Consider the following 24093-nt stretch of genomic DNA (forward strand, 5'->3'; position numbering starts at 1 on the left):
ATCATAATTTTTTTATTTATCACGAATTCATAAAATCCATATCTCACTAAAATTTCTTAAAAGAGGAGAAATCTGATGCTCAAAGAATTGAGCATTTACAACCGTGCAATAGGCACTTCAATTTTTTTGGCACAAGATTCTAGTAGACATCTAGATAAGTTCGTAACTATAACAACAAGAAATACCAATTGATACATCAACTCGCCAACTACCATTTATTTTTGTGCCTTTAGTAGGCCTATTCTTTTCAGCAATTGCAATGACTTCTTTATTTCTCCATGTTTAAGAAAGAAAAATGTCTAGGTATGATGACACCCAATCTCATCAATTTATTAAAGTAACACCCCCTGACTGGGCAGGTCATATTAATCCACAAAGCAAAGGGGTTGAATTCCATAGATCATGCAAAGGAAATAAAAAAGGAACCTGAACTGACCACCAAGTTCAGGGGGAGCACAAGCAAATGAAAGAATTTTCAATAACCAGATGCACTTACAAAGGATAAGCAAAGCACACACACACACACCCAGAGTACCAGCAGATTAGGATACAGTCAATGGTACATCAATCATCATATTTTTCGACATTTATAATTCAGTTTGGAATTGCAATAGTGCTGCTTTCCTCTTTTGTACAGAATATTAAGGCATATGGAAACATGACCCACAGCTACATATTTTGAGATCCAGTTGGTCTTGGATTACATTACTAAGTTTCCAACTAATGCTTATAATACCAATTGAGCATCACAAACTCAATCTGGGAGCAGGTCATGACAATTCTTTGCTCACCAAAAAATGGAAAACAGAAAGTAAATCATGGACAAATCGTCAGGATAAACCCAAACATCTACATACAGTTTCCCATCTTCGAAGAGATTCAATCAATTCCCAGGCTGGAAAAGGGTTCAAAGCCACCCTGGCAATCAATGAAATCCAACAAGAAGCTTACTCAGTCCAACTGAATAACAAATTTTTTTATATAATTAATGTATAACTTCCCATACCCAACACCACTATTTCAATGAATTCAAAGGGACAACTCCATGATGTATGAATTTTGTCCTAGGTGACAAAAACAAGCTGAAGATGTAATTTATGAATGGTGGTTACAAAAGGGCATTATTGAAGCCAGAGATTTTGGCAGAAAGAAACTACAAGAAAGAAGAGCAGAGATGATGCTGACAAGAATCAAAATGGTACCAGGAAAGCTTACACCCCACTGGAGTTATCTAATTGACTGATGATTCAATCCTATCACTGGAAAATGCTACTCACAGAGCAGTCATCATGAACACGCCAAATGGTCTCTCCAAGTAGATTTGCAACTGAAAGAACAGTCAGCTGGGGGAAATAATTTTTCTCCATCACTGGGATAGTGTTTGTAATGATAACTTCTTGAAATAAGCCACTCGATAATCTCTCAATTGCAGGAGGACTGTCATTGCCATGTCAAATGCACAAAAGATCATTAGAACCATTTTAAATATAAAATGATATTGAGTAGAAGCAACACAGAAAAATTTATTCATTAAACTCAATAGATGAAAAGCTAATATTAATACCAATCAAACAAAAATAGAACCCAAACAGAACTGATACATCGGTCACTAGAAAATAAACTACAGAAGGAATCACTAAATTAGTAGATTGACCTAATTTTTAAGTGCCTTCAAGATAAACAGAGTCCACTGAACGATTCAAATTCATTCAGATACCTGAAGGAAATAATTTTGGAAGCAACCACCCAGCAAGGCAGCAAATGAATCCATAAACTGTACTTTGCATTTATAAGTGAAACCAGTATCATGAGAATGACACAAATCCCAATGCACTCTAGAATGGAATAAGAACCAACAAATACAATGTATTTGAATACATATTCATCATAGAAACAACAATGGAACAAAAGACTTAAAAATAAGCAATTTTATTAAGAATGAAATTCAAATAATACAAAAGAAATGTAAAATTAGCCTCACTACAATCACTCAAAACACTCATTACAGTAAAAACTACCCATACACTCTTTTAAACCTCACTTATGCACAAACCCACTTATGTATAAAGGGGAGATGAGAGTAAAGGGAGAAGAGAAAGCCCCATATAGCTGTTGGAGTGTAATATTGTGCGTTTTTCTGTAACTTTAAATTCTGAAATTCTGAAAATTTAGTTAAGTGTTTTATGAAGTTGATAGAAATCATGGAAAATATCTTCGATTTTAGGTGACGTCAGCTGGGTCGGGGCATGGCCCAGGACCCACTGACAAGACCAAAACAAGACAAATAATATTTGTAAAACTTTTTGGTTTTAACCTTTAAAATCAAGCGAAAATCGAGTGAAATTCAGGTAATATATTATTAGATGCGTCTCAAAATTCTGAGAACATTAATATTTCATTTTTCTGAAATCGGGTTACGGTTGGCCCAAAAATTGCATTTTTCAAAAATGACCCGCCTCTATTTTACCATTTTCTGGATTGGATCGAATTCGATTCATTTGATTTGAGTTGATATGGATCTAGACCCAGCTTAAGACTCATATTAACTAGCATCTGGTCTAGGTTGGTATCCATATGGATTTTGGATATAGACTTGGATCCAGATCCGAAATCCAAATTCAACCAATTTAAAATTTTAAATTCAATCTAAAGGCTAAATTGAGTAAGAATTCCATGTTGAGAGGACTCCCAAAGAGGGAAGACACCATCTGGAATATTCAAAAAAATTAATTATTTAATAATTGAATATTAATAATTAATAAAAGTATTAATTAATTGAATATTAAATAATTAATTGAATTCAATATTTTTGTACAGCCAACATAATTTCAGCATAAGCAGATATGTTTGACAGTCGATCAAACACAATCATATCAACAATCAAATGAAAGAAAAGCAGCATGCTGGAAAAATAAATTTGTTGCACAGTCATAATAGAAATTCGGTTCTTCTATTATTTTTAACAGCCAATAGATTTTTGTCCACGTACGTATGCCTTAATGGCAGTTTTAAAAACACATTAATAATGACAGCATGACTGTCTGATCCAAACTAGACCACAATAGGTCAGCCCAACGCACGATCAACCCCCCCCCCCCCCACCCCACCCCACACACACATATAGGTCCCTGCCGCAGGCCTGGTTTGGGGTCAGATATGATCCCAAACCAGCACCTTTGATGGTTTATATATATAATTTAGACAAGGATTTATACATAAATAAACAAGAAACAAAACATGCTTTCATCAAAAAAATCCAGTTACATACAAACGTGCATCGAGGCATGTGTTTGTACAAGCTTTAAAAATCAGATTTTCTTATTTTCCAAATAAAATCTCACAATAAATCCGATTTAGCCTATTTCTTCCTGTTCGAACCAAGAGAGGAACCCGTACCTTGGATCAGAAACGGAAAAAGACCGAAAAAGTATTTGTCGGACAATCGGAACGAAAGATGATCATCCTCTCCTTTTTCTTCTTCTCTTTCTCTCTCTCTCTCTCTCTTCTCTTTTTTTCTCTTTCTTTCTTATCCCTTCTTCCTTCTCTCTCTCTAGAAAACAAAATCTAGAGAGAGACGAGTTAGACCCTTATATATATTTGGTCTTCTAGAGAGAGGGTGACATCCCCTCTAGAGTCCTATAGTTCTAACAAATCCTATTTATTCTCTTATTATCACTTATTTTATTTTTTTCTATTAACTAATTTGGTGATTTTCTGTTAGATGGATAACAGAATTATTTTCCGGCATCATCAATGTTTGTTTTATATTAAAGATATTTGCAAGCTGCCGCAGTTGTTTTATATTTAAAACTATATTTGGATGCAGTTAAGAATCAAAACTGGTTTTCATTTTGGTTTAAAATCTACTGTAGTGCATTTTTTGTTTTATTCTAGAAATTTGTTAACTGCATATGGAAAATCTGATCCAGATTTAATGTGTTTACATAGGCAAATCTAGACAGACTTGCAGGTCTTCGCTAGTGGAGAGATTTGGATCAGATCTATCACTTTATTTCGCTTGGACAGATCTGATCCAGATCTGTCTAGGATGTTCTTCATGTGCTGGCCGACTGTCTCAGTGTGTTGGTTCTCCAAAACCGAGTTCGCAAACCATGATTTTGACTTGGCCAATATGCTGACCTGTGTAAGGCCTGTCCGGAAATTTAATCTAGCTATCGGTTGGCTGTTATGCAGAAAATGAAATATAATTAAACCCGATAGTGTTGATCTCCACTGATTTGCTGTTTATTTCCTATGTTACATAAACTGATCCATGTGTAGATTTGATTAGGTTGTTTATGTTTGCTTTCAGCGATGTCATTATGTTGGTTGGATGCTACCACATGAGTTAGCATCGAACCAGCCTTGAAATCATGACAATCGATCTATGTTAGCACTCTGTTAAACTATTTCTTCCATGCTATCATGATTGGCTGAATTCTAAATTTGTTTTCAATGCTGTCATATATCTGTCATAAATACTGATTACTACTTATACGCTTGAGTTTTGTGAGCTGCTCTAGGGCAGGATAGTGCTGCACATTTTTGTGCAATCCTGTCCGTTGTCCACAACATGTGTGGCTCTGCATGAGAAATATGCTGCCAACAACATATCAATGCCTAGGGACAGCATTTTGTCTTGTGCACGGGTTGCGGCATAGGTATGACCAGGTTGTTATGTTATGATTCCTGAACTATATAGTATGTTCAGATCTGATTCGCATGTATTGCAAAATACTTATTGAATATGCTATGCATTGAATCATCATGTTCCAAATGCTTATATCATACGCATGGAAAGCTATGAAATTATTGCATGCATGATTATGATTATGTGCATTGTGGACATGTTTTGAACAACTGTATGTGTGTGCATGTTCACTAAGGATTTTACTTAAAATGCATTGGTGGTTAGATGTGAACCATTATAGGTTATGTGGGCTAGAAGCATGTGTTGCTCCAAGATTTGTTTCATGCGTTGCAAAATTCATTTTGAAATTATTGGCTTTCTAATTGCACTGTTAAATTGTAGCGAGGCAGGTCCTATGTTCGATTTTGCATGTTGATTTGCAAAACGGTTATTGTGTAAAGAACTTGACTTTTTGTTAAAAAAATAAAAGAGATAAATAGCGTAATTAATTTTCATTTTGCATGTCCCTTCCACATTGTGAGAATCCTAGATGGCGGTTTTAGAGAAACCGTGAGTATACTAAAACCCCGTGTGTGTTTATGCCCCTAAACCCGATGTGGTGGTTCACCTCCTAGCCATGGTTTTAGAGAGTTTTCAGTCACTTTGCCTGAGAGTAGTGTTGTAGACACAATTATTGTTATTGGTATACCAAAAAAATGACATTAGTGGATGCTGATTTCCTTAATATCCCGACATTAGATGATTTTTAATGTTCTGATGGATGGTATTGATTTTTGATATCGATCGAGGAACAAGTGTGAAACTCAGTAATAAAATAAAAATTATGTGTTAAGCTACAACTAGGAACTTATCTTAAACTTCGGGAACTGTTGTGCCCGTTTTGAGTATCCGTGGGTTAAATAAAAAGTGAAATTAAACTTGTGTGCATTTATTAAGGACAAGAATGCAAAAGAGAACTCTGATAATAACTTAATAATTTATTCATGCATATTTACTGTTCTGCATTAGTTCATGCACTTTTACTTATTCAGTCTCATGTGAAAAATTGTCAATGCATAACACTTGCTTATAAATGCTTGAATGACAAATGGATTATGAAATTATTGTTGTTGTTACGTTCCTCTAAATATTTGAATAAATTTGGCTTATACTCTTTCTTTTCAGCTTAGATTATTAGAGAAATTCGTACAAAGAATCTCTGGTTCTTACCCGATGTTTCAAAATATTTTTCTCAAGGCCAGGAGCTCAATGATGGGAGTGACTGCCACATGGAGACTGCGAGATCGCGTAACTTGTTTATGATAATTTTTAATAGTGTGACTCCGGATTACATTCATTGTTTTATTCTTGTTCTATGACATTCATTTATTGATTAATAAAGTTCGTTATTGTTTGGTTGATTCAATGTAAGATCACTTGTGGCTTGGTAGTTGTCAAGTCTGTAAGGCCCCAGATTCTTGCGTTTGATTTCCACAATTGTTTAAAATTTTTTACTTTTCACGAGGATAAGTTGGGGTCGTTACATGGAGAGGATCCAACACCCTCTCCAACGGCTAGATGTCAACCAATGTTGACTTTAGTCAACATATGTTGACTAATCATATATATAATATATATGTATACATCCGTATATATGTACAAAAGAATGCATCCATCTTAACACCCTCCAACGACTAGAAGTCAACCAATGTTGACTTTAGTCAACATATGTTGACTAACCATATATATTTATATATATACATATAATATATATATAAATATATATTATATAATATATATTATATATTATATATTTATATATATATATATATGTATACATATGTATATATTTAAAAAAAAATACATCCATCTTAACATCCTCCCTTCAAACTTATAGTTCTGGGTGGCAAAATTTGACCCGACCCGCCAACCTGCTTCTTAGCCGGGTTAGGGTTTGGCTTAAACGGGTTCGTGTCGTAAACAGGTCGACCCGTCTAACCTGTTTATTAAACGGGTCATGTTCGTGTTAGGGGTATGCCAACCCACCAACCCGTTTAATAAACAGGTTAGGCGGGCGGGTCAACCCGTTTAATTATTTATGTTTATCTTGATGATTGTAAGACAACTTGGTGGATATGTTTGTAGTATGGTTGTAACTTGTAAGACAATTATGTTGATGTTGTCTTTATGTTTATGACTTTATGTTGATGTTTTATGTTAATGTTGGTAGTACGATTCCATATTGAGATTTGCAGAAAAAAAGTATAATATGTATTTTTTTTTTGTGTTTCTAATTGTGTTATTCGGGTTAGACAGGTTATTCGGGTTACGCGGGTCGGTTATCGTGTCTATGTTATCGGGTCGACCCATTTAATAAACGGGTCACCGTGTCATGTAATCGTGTCGTGTCGACCCGACCCGTATTTGCCACATCCGACCCGTTTAATAAACGGGTCGTGTTCGTGTTGAGGTATTCTGACCCGCCAACCCATTAACCCGACCCACCAACCCGCTGACCCGACCCGATTGCCACCCCTACTTATAGTGTCTCACTATAAGTTTGAAATTACAAAATGAGAAACCCATTACACAAAATGTCCTCGTAGACTTCAGCAATTTCTTCTATTTGGTACTTTTTTAGAGGGTGCTCAATCATATGCTCCATTATACGGAGGATCTTTAATATCCTCAATTCTTGATATGCTCGAAATGTCTTTAAAATCATTAGTACCGCCAACATTTGAAGAACCTATAAAGAAAACAAAACAAGAGCAATCTAACAAGATATATATATATAATATATATATATATATTATGAACAGAGGATAGCCAAAGACACAAAGATATAATATATAGAAAATAAGTCAATTTAACAAATTTTCAAAATCATTTAGAGAGAATTAATTTTAAAAAATCATTAATTTCAAACACAATAGTCATTTATCACTTTAACCATTCATGAAAATCATGCACACATATATCTCTCACAAAAGGCATATTAATGCATAACATGCATGAATTTTCGACATTATCAATATTATGAAAAAGTAACACACAAATATATAAATAACAAATCATTTTTACACAACGGAAGATAAGAAATGATTTCAATTACTCAATAAACAACAACAACAACAACTACGCCTTCATCCCAAAACAATTGGGGTCAGCGATATGAACCAAAAAGAAATTACTCAATAAAAAATTTAAGAAAAATCAAATACACAGATCAATTTCATTTTAGAAGCAATATTAGTAATACAACTAAAAGTCACTTATGGACCAATTTTAAGAGATAACACATGCTTAGAAAACAAGCGAACAAAAATGATCCCAATGAGGATCCACACAAATACAATAGGAGTGTACAAGAACATGTTTCACCGAAAAGTAATACAAAGTGAAATCAATCTCAAGAGCAATCAAATGCATACAATAGCCACTATGGGCATACTAATGAAATGCTTAAAAAAGCATGTAATGGACTATGTGGAGTTATAAAAACAAAATGCAAAAGCACATACAAGTCCAAGAGTGACTAATACAAAGGCACGAAGACATAATATAAGCACTACAAAGAGCCAACGAAGGGCAACACAAACAAGTAAAAAATATATTCTTTATTGAATATACGCTTTAAAAAGCATAAACTTATGCAAATTATGCAAGATAATCAATCACGGAACAACTCATGCAACTAAAGCATAATGTAAAATGCTTGAAAATATTTCAACCATTTCTCATAAAAGAGCAAATGAGTTTAGGAAAAAATACGAAGAGATTAAAAAATCTCATACATCATAACAAAAGAATTTCGTAAATTAAAACACTAGTTTGATCACCACAAGCAATCGCCTCACTAGACCTCCAATCCTAAAAAATCAAGTGTATTAGTGATTAGAACAAGAGCATAATCTCAATGCCACTTATAGGCTAAAAACACAAAAAAAGTGTGAATAAATATTTCTTGTCTACATATAGTGACACTCAAAATGAGTGTATCAGCTACTAGAACAAGAGTATTATTTCAATGTCACTTATGAGTTAAATAAACACACAAAAGTGCGAATAAACATCTCTTGTCTACATATAATGACACTCAACATGAGTGTATCAACTACTAGGACGAGTATAATCACAATATCACTTATGGGTTAAACAATCATACAAAAGTGTGAATAATCATCTCGTCTACATATAATGACACTCAACATGAGTATATCAACTACTAAAACAAGAGTATAATCACAATGTCACTTATGGGCTAAATAAACACAACAAAAGAATGAATAAATAGCTTTTGTTTACATATAATGACACTTAGATACGAGGTATAAAAAAGAGAAGATACTCGAAGTAAGAAAGCTTGTAATGGAAACACACTAATGTTATCAATAAGAATATCAATTTTAACCATCTTTCAAAACACTATGGTTTCAAAAATAGATAGTCATCACAGATAAATAGACTTATAAGCATCTATAATAACAATGGTTATACAACAAATGAGTGATATAACATGCTTAGATCTAAATATCAAAGTTAGAGCCAAACAATAAGTTGACAATCTAAACTAACATAAAACGATGTGCACACAACTCACTCCAATAAACATCTCTGAATCAACAAAAGGATATATGGATTCAGAGGCCAATCAACTATCAATCTGATCTAAGACTGGTGTTAACACGACACTCATAAACTTTGATAATTGCAGATTAATAAGATGATTTAAGATGCGCACATAACTCGCCTCAACTGCTAACTCAGAATACCAACAATAATGAGTTTAGAGGCCAATCAACCATCAATCAGACCCAAGACAAGTGACAACACATCACTCATAACCCTTGAAAATCTAGATTGATAAGATGACATGAGGTGCACACATAACTCACCTCAACGGCTAACCCTGACCCAACAACAAGGCCAAGAGAGATGATACATCATATAAAATTCTGTGATGGACAAAAATCAATGCCATAAGAAGGCAATAAATACTTACGAAAATCAATTTCCAAATAGATGAGTTCATATCAAATAACCAATTTGAAAAAAACAAGTTTCAAATCAAATTCAATAAAGGTACATGAAAACCTTAGCATGAATATAGTGCAATCATATGCACAACAATATGTCAATTAATGCAATTATATGCAATACATGATGACTATTTTTCACAAATTTGAACAAGCAAGCAATAAACAAGGATCATGCTCAATTTAAGCAATCAACACTGAGAAGATAAAAAATTTATATTACCTTTCATAAATTCGCCAATCAAGGGACATGTGCAATAAGGCACAAGGTGTAAGAAGACGAAGCCCACAACTAAAGCTTCAAATGAAGATCACAAAAGATCTCTCTCAATGAACACAATGGTTCATTCAACATACACAATAACCGAAATAAATAAAAAGAGTGTACACAAGAAGAGAGGAAAAATTATATATCATTCAAGTGGGAAAACCCATACTCAAGAGTATATGTTACAAGGGGGAATAGCCCCATATTTATAGAGCATAAAGCATAGAGCTGGAGGGAGTTGTTGGGCTCCCGACAGCTCTAATTAGAGCTGTTGGAAGCCCAAGAGCTCTAAAAGTACATGTTGTTTTTTGACTGATAAAAAAGTAATATGTCCAAAAGTCTAAAAATGTCCAAACTAAAATATTAAACCTAATTCTAACTAGTTTCTAACTAAACTAAAAAAGAATAACTAAACTACAAATATATTACATATAAATATTACATTTGTTAACACTCCCCCTCAAACTTACGGTTGGATAACCGAAAGTTTGTCTAAGAGAAAGTGAAATCTAGGAGCAGCGAGAGGTTGGTGAAGAAATCTGTCAATTGATATTCTGATGAAACATATGGTAAGTCAATGGCGCACTCCTCTCGCACGTAGTGACAATCCATTTCAATATGCTTGGTGCGTTCATGAAATGTCCAGTTGCTGGCAATATAAATAGAACTTTTGTTGTCGCAGCATAGTCTTGAAGCTCCTCTACTTTCAACACCCATGTCATGAAGCAAACGCCTTAGCCAAACTACTTCCATAGTAGTTGCAGCTATTGCCCTATATTCGACTTCAATTGACGAGAGAGAGATTTTTTATTACTTCTTACACCTCCACGAAATCAATGATTCACCTAAAAATACACAAAACCCAGTAGTTGAGTGTCGATCATTGGGATCACCTCCCCAATCTGCATCAGTATAAGCAGTTAAATTGAAAGATAAAGAAGCAGACAAAAAAAGTCCTCAAAAAATTAAAGTTTTGATATATCGAATAATGCGCAAAATGACTCCTATATGAACAGTGGTAGGAGCATGCTGAAATTGACTGGCTGTGAGGACGACATGTGCAATATCGGGTCTGGTAATAGAGAGGTAAGACAATGCTCCAACAAGTTGTTTGTATGGTGTTGGATTTTCAAGCAATTCTCCATCATCAATCTTCATTTTGATGTTTACAACTTCAGGAGTGTCAATCTGCTTTTTGTCTGTGATACCAGACCTGTCAACAATTTTCAAGGCAAATTTAAATTGAGTTAGCAAATAGCCTCTAGAAGAATAAGCAACTTCTATACCAAGAAATTTTTTTAGAAAACCCAAATCACTCATTTCGAAATGTGTTTTGAGAAATTTTTTAATGTTATCAACTCTCTGTTTGTCACTTCTAGTGATGATCATGTCGTCTGCGTAGAGAAGAAGAATGATGATACTTGCATTAGAATTCTTAACAAACAACGTTGTGTCAATAAGACAAAATTGAAAACCAAAATCAATCATAACTTGGCTAAATCTATCGTACCAAGCTTTTGGGTCGTGCTTAAGCCCATATAAAGCTTTATTTAATCGAAGAGTCTTTCCTTTAGGAATGTTAATACCAGGTGGTGGTTCCATATATACTTCTTCTACTAGATTTTCATTGAGAAATGCATTTTTAACATCCATTCGGTATATATGTCATTTCTTTGAAGATGCTAGAGCTATCAAGATCCTAATTGTGGTTATTCTAGCAACCGGAGCAAATGTTTCTTCATAGTCTATTTCATATTCTTGGGAATAGCCTTTGGCATCTAAACGAACCTTAAACCTTTCAAGAGTGCCATCACTCTTGATTTTCACTTTGAACACCCATCTACATTCGATAGGCTTTTTTCCTGATGGAAGATCCTGGATAGTCCAAGTACTTGATTTTTCTAAAGCTTTTAATTCTACTGTCATTGCTTTGACCCATTCAGATTGTTCTTTTGTTGTATCATAGTTAGAGGGTTCTACATAGGAGTGTATTAAAGCAATATAGGCTTGATGCTTTGGTGAAAAAGACTCGTATGACACACATTTTTGGGGAGCTTTAGAGACTCTCGATGACTTCCTAGTGGATACTTGTTTTTGTTCTTTAGTGTATTTTTTGAGAGCACAAGGTTTTTCTAAATTACCTCGCCTAAAGTACAGAATGCAATCAGAAGGGTCACTAAAAATTTCTGAATTTGTCATATCAAGTGGTTCTTCAGGATTTTTTTTTACATCTTCAATAATTTTTGGAAGTAAATCTAATAGAAAATAATATTCATCTATTTCCTTAGAATTTATATTTTCAAAAAAACTTTCTTTTTTCAGGAAGGACACATTCCTTGAAACGTATAATTTTCTTGTTTTGAGATTGAAGCATCTATAGCCTTTTTTATGACTTGCATACCCTAAAAAGGCACATGAAATAACACGAGGAAAGAATTTATTATTTTTGTTTGAAAACACAAAGCATTTGCACCCAAAAACTCTTAGCCTGAAGTAACCTGAGATTTGTTTAAAAAGTTTTTCAATAGAAGATATGTGGTTTAAGGAAGATGATGGCATTCTATTGATAAGATAAATTGTTGTTAATGTGGCTTTGGCCCAAAAACCCTTTGGTACTTGATATGTAATAAGTAAGGTTCTTGTTGTTTCTATGATGTACCTATGCTTTCTTTCTGCTAACCTTCTGCTAACCTGTTTTGTTGAGGGGTATAAGGGCATGATTTTTTATATATAATGCCATGCAAGTTTAAGTAATCCTTAAATTCTTTAGATAAAAATTCTCCCCCTGAATTAGTGCGAAAAATTGAAATGTCATCTTTGAATTGATTTTTGACTAACTGATGAAATATTTAAAAGTGTGAAAAGACTACATATTTGTATTTAAGAAAATAGATCCAAGTGTGTCTCGTGAAATCATCTACAAAGATTACATAATAAATAAAGTCACCTTCGAAGTTAATAGGTGTGGGGCCCCATACATCTGAGTGTATTAATTCTAGTGGTCGAGAAGAGACAAAAGTTCTTTCTTGAAACAGTAATCTTTTCATTTTTCCTAGAATACATTTTTCACATTTAAAAGTTTCAAAGTTACAAAAATTTTCCATCTTTGGAAATAACTGGAGCTTGGATACACTAGGATGTCAAAGTCTCTTGTGCCATAAGTCTAAGTCAATCTTTTAAACATTACAACACAATGTATTCTTAGGTATATCCAAAAAATCCATGTAGTATAAGACTCTTTCTCTATGGCCTTCCCCAATCAGCTTCCCTGACTGGTGATCCTGCACTCGACATTCACGAGAGGAGAAAGAAACATTACATCGATGGTCACTTAATTGTGAAACAGATAAAAGATTTAAATTTAGTTTAGGAATATATCTAACTTGTGGAATACAAAACCTTTTTGAGTTTTCAAAATTCCCAATTCCTTTAATTTCAAGAGATGTCCCATCAACAGTAAACACATTTGACCCATTTGAGTTATGACATTTAGATAAGATATTAATGTTTGAGGTCATATGAAAAGAAGCACCTGAGTCAAGAAGCCAAAGAGATTTACCTAGATCTGAGGTGCTAATGGAAGAGACTGCGGCTCCAATCGAGGAGGACGCTCCCTTGAGTAGTGGCTGAAGTGCTTCCACTAGTTGTGCTAGAGACATGCTTCCAATGGAAGATTCATTGGATTCTTGCGGAGGCCCGACAGAGGCAACTTTCTTTTCATATGGTTTCTTTAGTTTTGGACAGTAAGTTTTTACATGTCCTCGCTCACGACAGTAGTAACAAATCACTCTTCTCTTCTCAAAATCATTTCTGTCATTCGTTCTTTCATAGTTTAAAGGTCCGTAGGTGCAGACATGATTCACTGGTCTAGATATGGCTAGAACTGAGTCATCATCATTTTTGGCAACTCTACTTTTGAGTTGATTTTCCTTCATACTCAATTCTTCTATAGTATCCTCTATTGAGGGAACCTTTCCCCGATAAAGAAGAATGGATTTAGTAGCTTCAAAATCCGATCTTAAACCATTGACAAATTGAAAGAAGTGTTCCGCATTCATCTGATTTTGGCGGAGTTCAATGTTTTGTGGGCAATGTCACTTTGGTTCGAGAAGAGCCAACTCTTCCCACAATTCGAACAAACTATTATAGTATTCTCTAATGCTTTTGTCCCCTTGAACCATATTTCGAACTTGATGTTGCAAATTGCACACATGTGCAATGTCTTTAAGAGAGTACATTCTCTTAAGATAGTCCCACGCATCATTTGCATATTCAAATTTTGCAATACTTGAACATTTTTTTATGTACATGCTACTTATGAGCCAAAACATAATCTTGGTGTGTCTCATCCTCCATTATTTTCACTTTTTCTCATAAGTGGTAATAACTTTAGTCTTTTCTACATCCGTGAGAGGTATTTCTTTCTCACCTTCGATCTTTGTGAGGATTAGTTTAGGTTCCAAGTCAGTTCCATCTACTAATCCCCACAACCCCTTTCCCCATATTAGGTGCTTCATAATTGAAGCCCATGTGACGTAGTTTGAATCATTAAGCTTGATGGGTTTAATGATGACGTTATCATTGTCATCCATTTTACAAGGCTTAATAAGGAGAAAAAAGAAGAAAATACCAAGAGTAGAGAAGAGGATATACTCTAACACGAATGGTAGATGCAAGCACACCTCCAAGCTTTGCTTGAACACACTTTTATATATACTTGAGGAAGAACGTCTCTTCTTCTCCAAAACAAGAGTGACACACTTCCTAATGCACCGAGATAAATAGCTTGATCACAACCTCGCTCTGCTACCATGTAAGAAGATGAAACCCACAACTAAAGCTTCAAATGAAGATCACAAAAGATCTCTCTCAATGAACACAATGGTTCATTCAACATACACAATAACCGAAATAAATAAAAAGAGTACACAAGAAGAGAGGAAAAATTATATATCATTGAAGTGGGAAAACCCACACTCAAGAGTATATGTTACAAGGGGGAATAGCCCCATATTTATAGAGCATAAAACATAGAGCTGGAGGGAGTTGTTGGGCTCCCAACAGCTCCAATTAGAGTTGTTGGAAGCCCAACAACTCTAAAAGTACATGCTTTTTGACTATGGTCAAAAAGTAACATGTCCAAAAGTCTAAAAATGTCCAAACTAAAATCATAAACTTAATTCTAACTAGTTTCTAACTAAACTAAAAAAGGATAACTAAACTACAAATATATTACATATAAATATTACATTTGTTAACACAAGGATCCAATAAAAGGAGACAAGAATAATAGTTTTAAGAAGCTTAATCTAAATCATAAGTCTACTATGAGACAATGAAGGCACATATATAGAGATTTATGAAGATCTTTCATATAGATATTTAATACATAATTTTCTCTAATCACGAACTCACATATGTCATACAAGAAATTTTGCAAGTATAAAATCTCTATGAATCATTATATAAAATATCAAAGAAAGAAAACACTATGAGTTGTAAAAGAGCACAAGTACCCAAGTCAATAAATCATCAATGGGCAAAACACAAAGTCACTTAAGGCTCAACAAAAAAAAAATTTAAAAATAAGTTTTAACATGAAAGGAAACAAGGTTTCTCGAAAATGTTCACCAAATCAACAAAGTGGATACTCAAAAAATTTCACCAAAGCATCAAAAGAACATGCACAAGCCACAAGATGGGCTCACACTAAATCCACCCAAGGTGGTTAACACAACAAAATAATATTTTATTGATCATAGGATAGAACAAAAGTATCCACCAAAGCTCTAAACGGACATACACAACAAGCATCTAGAAACATCAAGAACACATAATCATAATTTTAAAATACTTAAAAAATCACATATTTACTTGGTACATAAATTTTAACATGTTTTGTTAAAACAAAAGTACTAGCATACTCAAAATATACTCCGAATCAACATGCTCACACAAGAGCCAACAAAACAATAATATATTTAAAATAGATTTTAAAAAAACTTTAATTTCAATTAATTTGAAAAACATGTCCAATTTTTCAACATAACATACCAAAAACAATTTTTTGAAATTTCAACAGACACTTAAACAAATATAAAACACATACCGGAATGTGAGATAATCGAGTCCAATCCATTCATCAATTAAGAGTTTTCTTTAGAAGAACAAACACAAACAAGATACCCAGACCAAGATGCCAAGCGCTGATACCACGCCATAAGAATGACATGAATCCCGATGCACTCTAGAATGAAATAAGAACCAACAAATCCAACGTATTTGAATACATAATCATCATAGAAACAACAACGAAACACACGACTTAAAAATAAACAATTTCATTAAGAATGAAATTCAAATAATACAAAAGAAATGCAAAATTACAAAGAGCCTCACTACAATCACTCAAAACACTCATTACACTAAAAACTACCCATACACTATCTCAAACCTCACTTATGCACACACCCACTTATTTATAAAGGGGAGAATAGAGTAAAGGGAGAAGAGAAAGCCCCTTCTAGCCGTTGGACACCCTCTCCAATGGCTAGAAGTCAACCAATGTTGACTTTAGTCAACATATGTTGACTAATCATATATATATATGTATACATATGTATATATGTACAAAAGAATACATTCATCTTAACAACCGGAACCATAGTCCCACTATTTCCTTGCATGCCTGCTGCCCATAGAGCTTTATGATAATAAAAATGTTCTCTTACCATCTAAGAATGGGAATGTGCATGACAATTTTGGAAAACCTTGAGTAACTTCACAATAAGTAGAATAGCTATATTTTGAGCAAACAATATTTTTAACTGTATAAGGCTAACCAAAAGAAGCAATCGCAGATGAAGAGATAGCTACCTAAAAACAGCATGAGTGCTACATGCATAGACTTCCCTTGCACCCTCTTGATGAAGAAGTGCTGCACCTTTTGCTATAGTCCCTGAACCCAGAACATGATAAGCCAAAAGTAAGTCTAGAAGAATGGGATAGTATACCAAGTCATATTGAAGTAGACCTAAAACATATACATAACAAAGCAGACACAAGGAATGCTGAATGCTGGATTTCCAGCCATGAAACAAACAGGTCAACAACAAAAGCTAGTTTCCATATAGACCAGTAGCCTAGTGTTTTTTGGAAAGAGTCCCTCTGCTGAGAAAATATAAGCCTAACTCTTACAATCAATGGGCAAGAATGAAGCAAGAGTAAGCAAAAAAACAAATTAAGTTGTCAATGTTATTCATCTAAACATGATTACAGACACTGGAGTGAACAAGTGTTGACCCTTAGCCTCTCTCACCTGCAGTATCAATCATGTCATCCACCATAACAGCTACCTTTCCCCTAACATCTCCTATCAAATTCATGACCTGCAGAGTGTCATCACATAAGCAATTATATCCTTTTTTTCTTGTAAAAGATACCATCAGTAGTTCATGACATCCAAGAAATCCGTTAAATAAATGACATAGACAGTAAATGCAAGTGGGGCATCTTTGCAGACACAACTCATGAAGCACACTTGGAAAACAATCTCCACAGATCTTGTCTAAAAGTTGGTCAGCAACCCAAAATTTCATGTTATTGAAGAAAATATCTAGCACGTGGACATGGAGATACACACCAGTATGAATTATGCATGGAAACTTTGTTCAACTAGAGCATGTTGACATAACTGAACGTGTACATGTAAAAGAGCAGTGTAAAGAAATATTTATGAATAAAGTTCATATCTCAAAGCTCATACATACAATCCTGTATTGCCACCTGAAAAGTATGAACTAGTGATTGACAATCTTATGATATTAATATAACAAAAGTAGTTGATTTGCACTTTGCACCCTATGTGCATGTCTCCATTTGGTTGCTGTCTTTAAAAAATTCTCCATGGTACCACCCAGATCTGTACCCATGTCAACATGGGAGGCAATATGGTTCTCTGTGTATCCAGGCACAAAAGCTATGAGAAAATCTATTCAACAAATGCCTACCAGGTGCCTCGCATTCTGCCCTGCCATTTCTGACACAATAAGTGTCTGGTAAGCTATGTCACCTGGGTATGGGTACGGATACGGGTCTGGATACGGGTCTGGGTACGGGTCTGGGTACGGGTACGGCATGAAAATTTCAAAAAATGAGGGTACGGGGACACGGCTATATATATATAGTGTAGGTCCAATGCAAGATCCATATAATGGTTTGTAGGTCCAATGCAGTTTTTAGTAAAAGAGGGACAGATTTTAGTAAAAGAGGGAATTGTAGAATGACATTTTGAATAAAGGAGGGGGTGTAGGTACAAAATGAATAAAGGGGGATGTCCTGAAATTTTAAAAAATAAATATATATGATTTCTCTCTCTCTCTCTCTCTCTCTCTCTCTCTCTCTCTCTCTCTCTCTCTCTCTCTCCTGCTGCCGAGGGTGGGAAGAGGGAGGTTTGACAAGGAAAAAAAAGAAAAAAAAGTGTCTGGGTTTAGGGTTGGGTCTTAGTTGGACCTGACCCAACCCAACCCACAGGCCCACGTACCCGTGCCACACCTGGTACCCATACGTGTGTCGGGCCATGTCGACATAGGTATGTGGCCTGTTTTGCCGTGTCCCAGTGACAGCTCAAAAAAGAGAATGGATTGTCTGGTTGCATGTCATAGACTTTGACTAATGCCCAAAGAAAGTAAATAATCCTAGTGTTTTCTTATTTTTTGTGTGTTGCTTCTAAAAGAAGTATCAAAATCAGTTTGCCAATCCGAAGCATGTCCATTAATGAAGTAGTGATAGACCGAGGATACTCGTAGAATGTTTTTCAAGAGTAATTTGTCTCATGCGGTAATAGATCAATACATGCATCAAAATCAGAAGCATATTATGTAATATCGTGTATTTTCATACTTAGTTAAATTTGAGATTTTCGAAAATTTGGCTAAGTATAGAAGAAAAATCGGTAGATTCTCGAATTTAGGTCGATGCCTTTGAGTCTGGGCTTGGCCGAGGTCTCATTGTTAAGGCCTAAACAAGCCACTTAAAATGTGAGAAAGAGTTTTATTTTTTACCTATAAATTTAAGCGAAATTCGGGTTATTTTCGGACGAATTTCAGAGTCAAAATTCGAGTTATATATTGTTGGATGGTCTCAAAATTTTGAATGTAATGATATTTATTTTTCTTGATTCGGATTATGGTTGACCCGAAAATCACGTTTTTTCGAAAAAAATGAGCACTTTATTGGTTTGGATCTGGATTTGTATCGGACTTGATCCAATAGATTTCATCCAAATCCAAGACCCATATTAATCTAGATTTGATCCAGAATAAAAACTCATTTGGATTTTTGGAGATGGATTTGGATCTTTGGATCCGGATCCAGATCCAAATCCATGCCCAACGAATTTCCACCTTTAAATTCATTAGATAGCTTTAAATTAGAGTTATTTAGTGTTAAGAAGTCCTCTATGTTATTAAAATAACCTTTGGAAATTTTTAGATACTTATTAATTAATTAACAATAAATAAGTAATTAATTAATTCCAATTTTGAAATTTGATTTAAGTATTGGTTTAGGACTCTAAGTAGAGTTCTTCAACCCATATAGAATCACTTAAGAAGTATCCTAGTTTAATAAGATAGCTTTTGGAAGCTTCTAAGTATTTATTAATTAATTAATATTTAACATTTAATAATTAATTAATTAATTGTATTGAATTCCAAAATTTTAAGTTGGCTTTGGTTTAGGACTCTTGATAGAGTCCTTAAACACACCTAGAAGAATCTAAGAAGGTTTTAGAAAGTCTATTAAAATAAAACTTTGAAAAGTCAACTTTAGAATGTCAAAATTTTCAAAACTCTCAAGAGAGAAGAGAGTCCGTACGGGGGAGAGTTCTCTCTTCTCCAGCTCATATAGAAGGGGCTGCAGAAGGGGGGGGCATCACCCTCTCCTTGTCTATATAAACCTTAAAAAAAAGAGAGAGAGAAAGAGAAGGAAAAAAAGAGAAAAGGGAAAAAGAGAGAGAGAGAAGAAAAGAGAAGAGGAAGGAGTCTTCTTCTCCGATCATCCGGTGTTTTTCCACCATTGTTCTAGTTCTCTTTTCGATTCAGGGTTAAGGTACGGGTCTTTTTCTTGTTCCGAATGAGAAAAAGATCCATGCAATGTTTTTGAGAAAATCCATGGGAAAAGAATAAATCTGAATATTTACTCTAATATGGGTGTTGTGCTTCTCTTTTCGGGTTTGTTTTGGAGCAAATATATATATTAATGTTTGTCTTTGTATATGTTCTTCGTTATGTGTTGAGAATCCTTAAACCGGGACAAATTTGCCATGTATGTAACATGCGCAAATCTGGCTCAGATTTAGTGCATGAAAAATCTTGAAAACGGGTTCTCAAAACAAGCATATGCATGTATTACCATGAATGAACGTGTTTGTACATGCATGCCTAACTGAAGATCTGCATAACACTGGTCATTTGTTGATAAATTTATGTAACTCTGAACATGCTCATGTTTCAGAATGTGGAAAGGCACATACGTGTATGTTTGATTTCCGAGCCTATATGTTAAATATGTATATGTAAATGAATATATTTCTGTACTGTATTGTACCACTTGTACAACATACTGTACTGTATTGTACTACTGTACTGTATTGTACTGTATTGTACAGCATACTGTATTGTATTGTACTATTGTACTGTATTGTACTGTATTGTACAACATGCTGTACTGTATTGTACTATTGTACTGTATTGTACCACTCGTACAACATATAAATATCAATGGAAAGGGGAGAAGACATCATTGCCGCCCAACATTTTTTTTCTCTCTTCCCTCTTACCTCTCTCTCTATCTCTTGCTACGATAGTAAGGTGACTCCCACATCTGATTTCTCACATGGTATCAGGGCCAAGGGCGTGGTAATCACGATCATCTGGAAGGCCCCTAAGGACCTTGACGTGCGTTTTTGGGCGTTCTCAAGGAAAGTGTTTTTTTTTTCATCTTTTCTCTGTTGTTTCTCCGTTGAATCACTATATTTCGACGTCGTTTCTTCATTTCCTCATATCGTGCATCTTTTCCTTCTTACATATTCTGTTATCCCCAATTTTATCAACCCTAATTTCTGTTTTCCCCAAATTTGGGAACCCTCATTTCTCAAAAGTGCCTCTTTTCTCAAACTTCTTGTGATTTCTTATCTATTTCTTGCAATATAGTTGATAAATCGTACATTCTGCACGATTAACTAAAAAATCGTGATTTCCAAAACTCAAAAATTTCTGTCCGTACGGTTCTGTCCGTACAACCTACGAATTTCTGTCGTGCTGTTTGATTCATCTTTGATCTTCTTCCTTATGGATTCTAAAATCAGCCCCGGATTTCTTTCTCAACTTGTTTCTCACAAATTAACTCATGATAACTACTTACTTTGGAAACGCCAAATTCTGCCGTTTATCCGAAGTCATGGTCTTTCCGGGCATCTGGATGGGGGATCACCCGCCCCACCTATGACTATTACGCAAGAGGTAACTGGTAATGATGGGAAGGTGAGTTGCATTGCTATTCCAAATCCTGCGTATGATGTTTGGTTTCAGAAGGACCAATCTGTGGTTGCCTATTTGACTGCCACGTTATCTGATCGTATATTACAAACTATCTCTGACCATTTTACTGCTGCAGAACTATGGAGACATCTTGCTCACTCTTATTCACAGGTTTCTGAATCACGTGCACTTCAACTGAAATGGCAGTTCCAATCTATGCGAAAGGGAACTAAGACCATTACTGAATTTCTAGGGGATATCAAAATTATCATTGATCAGTTGGCCGGTATTGGATATCATGTTTCTGACAGAGATGTTGTTCAGCAGGTATTGGGAAGCCTTGGGCCCCAATATCGTATGTTTTGCACTGCATTACAGGTTGCCTCTACACTTCCATGCTTTGAGGATTTACAGGCCAAACTCCTACAGTATGAAGTTAGTTTGACTCAAGATCATCTTATTGATGATCCTCATCCTGTCATGTTTACATCTGGGTCTACCTCATTTCGTCCACCTGCTGCTCATATGGGCCGTGGAGGACTCCTTCCTACTCCTACTGCTCCACCTGCCACTAGAGGTACCCGTGTCCCTACTTGCTTCCATTGCAACAAGCGTGGCCATGTGAAAGCAGATTGTTGGCACAACCCACAGAATCGCAACAAGGCAGGGAGGCCAGGACCAAGAGCTGGACAGATGAATGTTAGACAGTTTCAGGGGCAGCCGCAGGGAAATTTTCGAGCACATCAGGGTACTGATCAGGGACAGAGTGCAGGGTTGCCACATGATGTGCAACAAATTCTGATGACTGCATTTAACAACATGAATTTGCGTCAGAATGATGATGGAGTTTGGTATATTGATTCTGGAGCAGCCGCACATGTTACTTCTGATGCAGGTAAACTTTCCAACATGGTTCCTTATATTGGCACTGGCACTATTGTCACGGGAGATGGTTCCCACCACCCTATTTCTCATACTGGAAATGCATCTCTCTCTTTGTCACAATCTACACTACCATTGAAAAATGTCTTACTCACTCCTGCCATTGAGAAAAACATTTTATCTGTTTCTAAATTGGTTAATGAAACAAATTCATCCATGGAATTTACTCTGTCTTCTGTTTGTCTTAAGGACCTTCGAACCAAGAAGATGCTCGCTAAGGGTGAACGACGCGGAAACATGTACGTCTTCGAAGCAGCCCCCGGGACTTTGAAGACGTCATCTACCGTGTCTCCATCTTTTCCTGCTTATTTGAGCCAGTCTTCTTTTGTTATGCAATGTAATAAGCCAGTTTCTTGGCATCGTCGGTTAGGTCATTGTAGTCAAGGGTTCCTTGACAAATTGTCTTCTCAGGGTTTTATTCCCAAAGTCAAATTAGATCATAAGTGTCCTAGTTGTAATGTCTGCAAGAGTCATGTACTTCCCTTTCAAAGTATCAATAAAAGAGCTTCCAAGCCATTTGAAATTATTCACTCTGATGTTTGGGGCCCAGCTCCTGTTTCATCTCTATCTGGCTCTCGTTATTATGTGTTATTTCTTGACTCTTTCACTCGTTACACTTGGATTTACTTTATGAAATCTAAATCTGAAGTGTTCAAACTTTTCAAACAATTCCATGCTCTTGTTCAGAACCTTTTCAATTCAAATATCACTTATTTCCAGTGTGATGGTGGTGGAGAATACATATCTCATGATTTTAGTGAATATTTAAAGGACCATGGCATCACACGTAACTCCTCTTGTCCTTACACTCCACAACAGAATGGAGTAGCAGAACGTAAGCATCGGCATATTGTTGAAACCGCGTTAAGTATGATGCACAATATTGATATTTCTTTCTCTCTTTGGACTGAGGCCTTTCACACTGCAGTGCATATCATTAACAGGTTGCCTATGGAATTATTAGGAGATCAGTCTCCTTATTATTTGCTTCACGGTTCTCACCCTTCTTATGATGATTTGCATGCTTTCGGATGCATTTGTTATGTCCATGTGGATCATTCTTTACGTAACAAGTTTCAGGACAGAGCAGTTCAGTGCAGATTTCTGGGATATGCCGATGGGTATAAAGGATATAGATGTTATGATCCTATTTTGGGTAAGATTAAGGTGTCTAGAAATGTTGTTTTTGATGATGACCATTTCAGCACTTGTGATACTTCTCAGGTATATGAGAAAACTACTTATGATCCATGGCTTTGTGATACTTTGCTATATGACTCTATCAGAGATCCTGTTGTTGATGAACCAATTCAGTTTGAAGCAGACAACTCCATCATCCAGGATGCACCTTCACGGTTTTCAGGTTTGGTTTATGCCCGTCGAGGAGCCCCTTCAACTCCATCTCACGAGGCTCCCCCTCTTCGACGATCCACACGTGAAAGGCATCCTATCCATCGTTGGGTTAGTTACAACAATTTTTCTCTTGACTTTCAGTTGTTTCTAACCAATGTGGCCAAAGAGAAAGAGCCGTCTACTTTCCATCAGGCAGCCCATTCTCGAGCTTGGGTTGAAGCTATGAACGAAGAAATGGCAGCACTTCATGAATGTCATACATGGGATATTGTTCCTCGACCTGTTGATAGAAATGTTGTTGGTTCCAAATGGGTTTACAAG

At 35.4% G+C, this 24093-nt stretch overlaps 1 protein-coding gene across 1 annotated transcript in view; it reads right to left on the bottom strand.

The window, feature by feature from the left end:
• Window positions 1–557: 557 nt before the first annotated feature.
• The window catches only part of LOC149835838 (ribose-phosphate pyrophosphokinase 1-like), a 58332-nt gene continuing 34796 nt past the window's right edge, over window positions 558–24093 (bottom strand). The window contains exons 6-9 of the mRNA XM_090008782.1: window positions 17256–17325; window positions 16814–16895; window positions 1278–1437; window positions 558–918 (exon numbers count right to left, since the gene is read on the bottom strand). Coding sequence (XP_089864908.1) covers window positions 880–918; window positions 1278–1437; window positions 16814–16895; window positions 17256–17325 — 351 coding nt within the window. The 3' untranslated portion in view covers window positions 558–879. The remainder of the gene's footprint in view (window positions 919–1277; window positions 1438–16813; window positions 16896–17255; window positions 17326–24093) is intronic.

This window comes from Nuphar pumila, chromosome 6 (genome assembly GCF_984573655.1).
Source record: "Nuphar pumila chromosome 6, dmNupPumi1.hap1.1, whole genome shotgun sequence".
Taxonomy (NCBI): domain Eukaryota; kingdom Viridiplantae; phylum Streptophyta; class Magnoliopsida; order Nymphaeales; family Nymphaeaceae; genus Nuphar; species Nuphar pumila.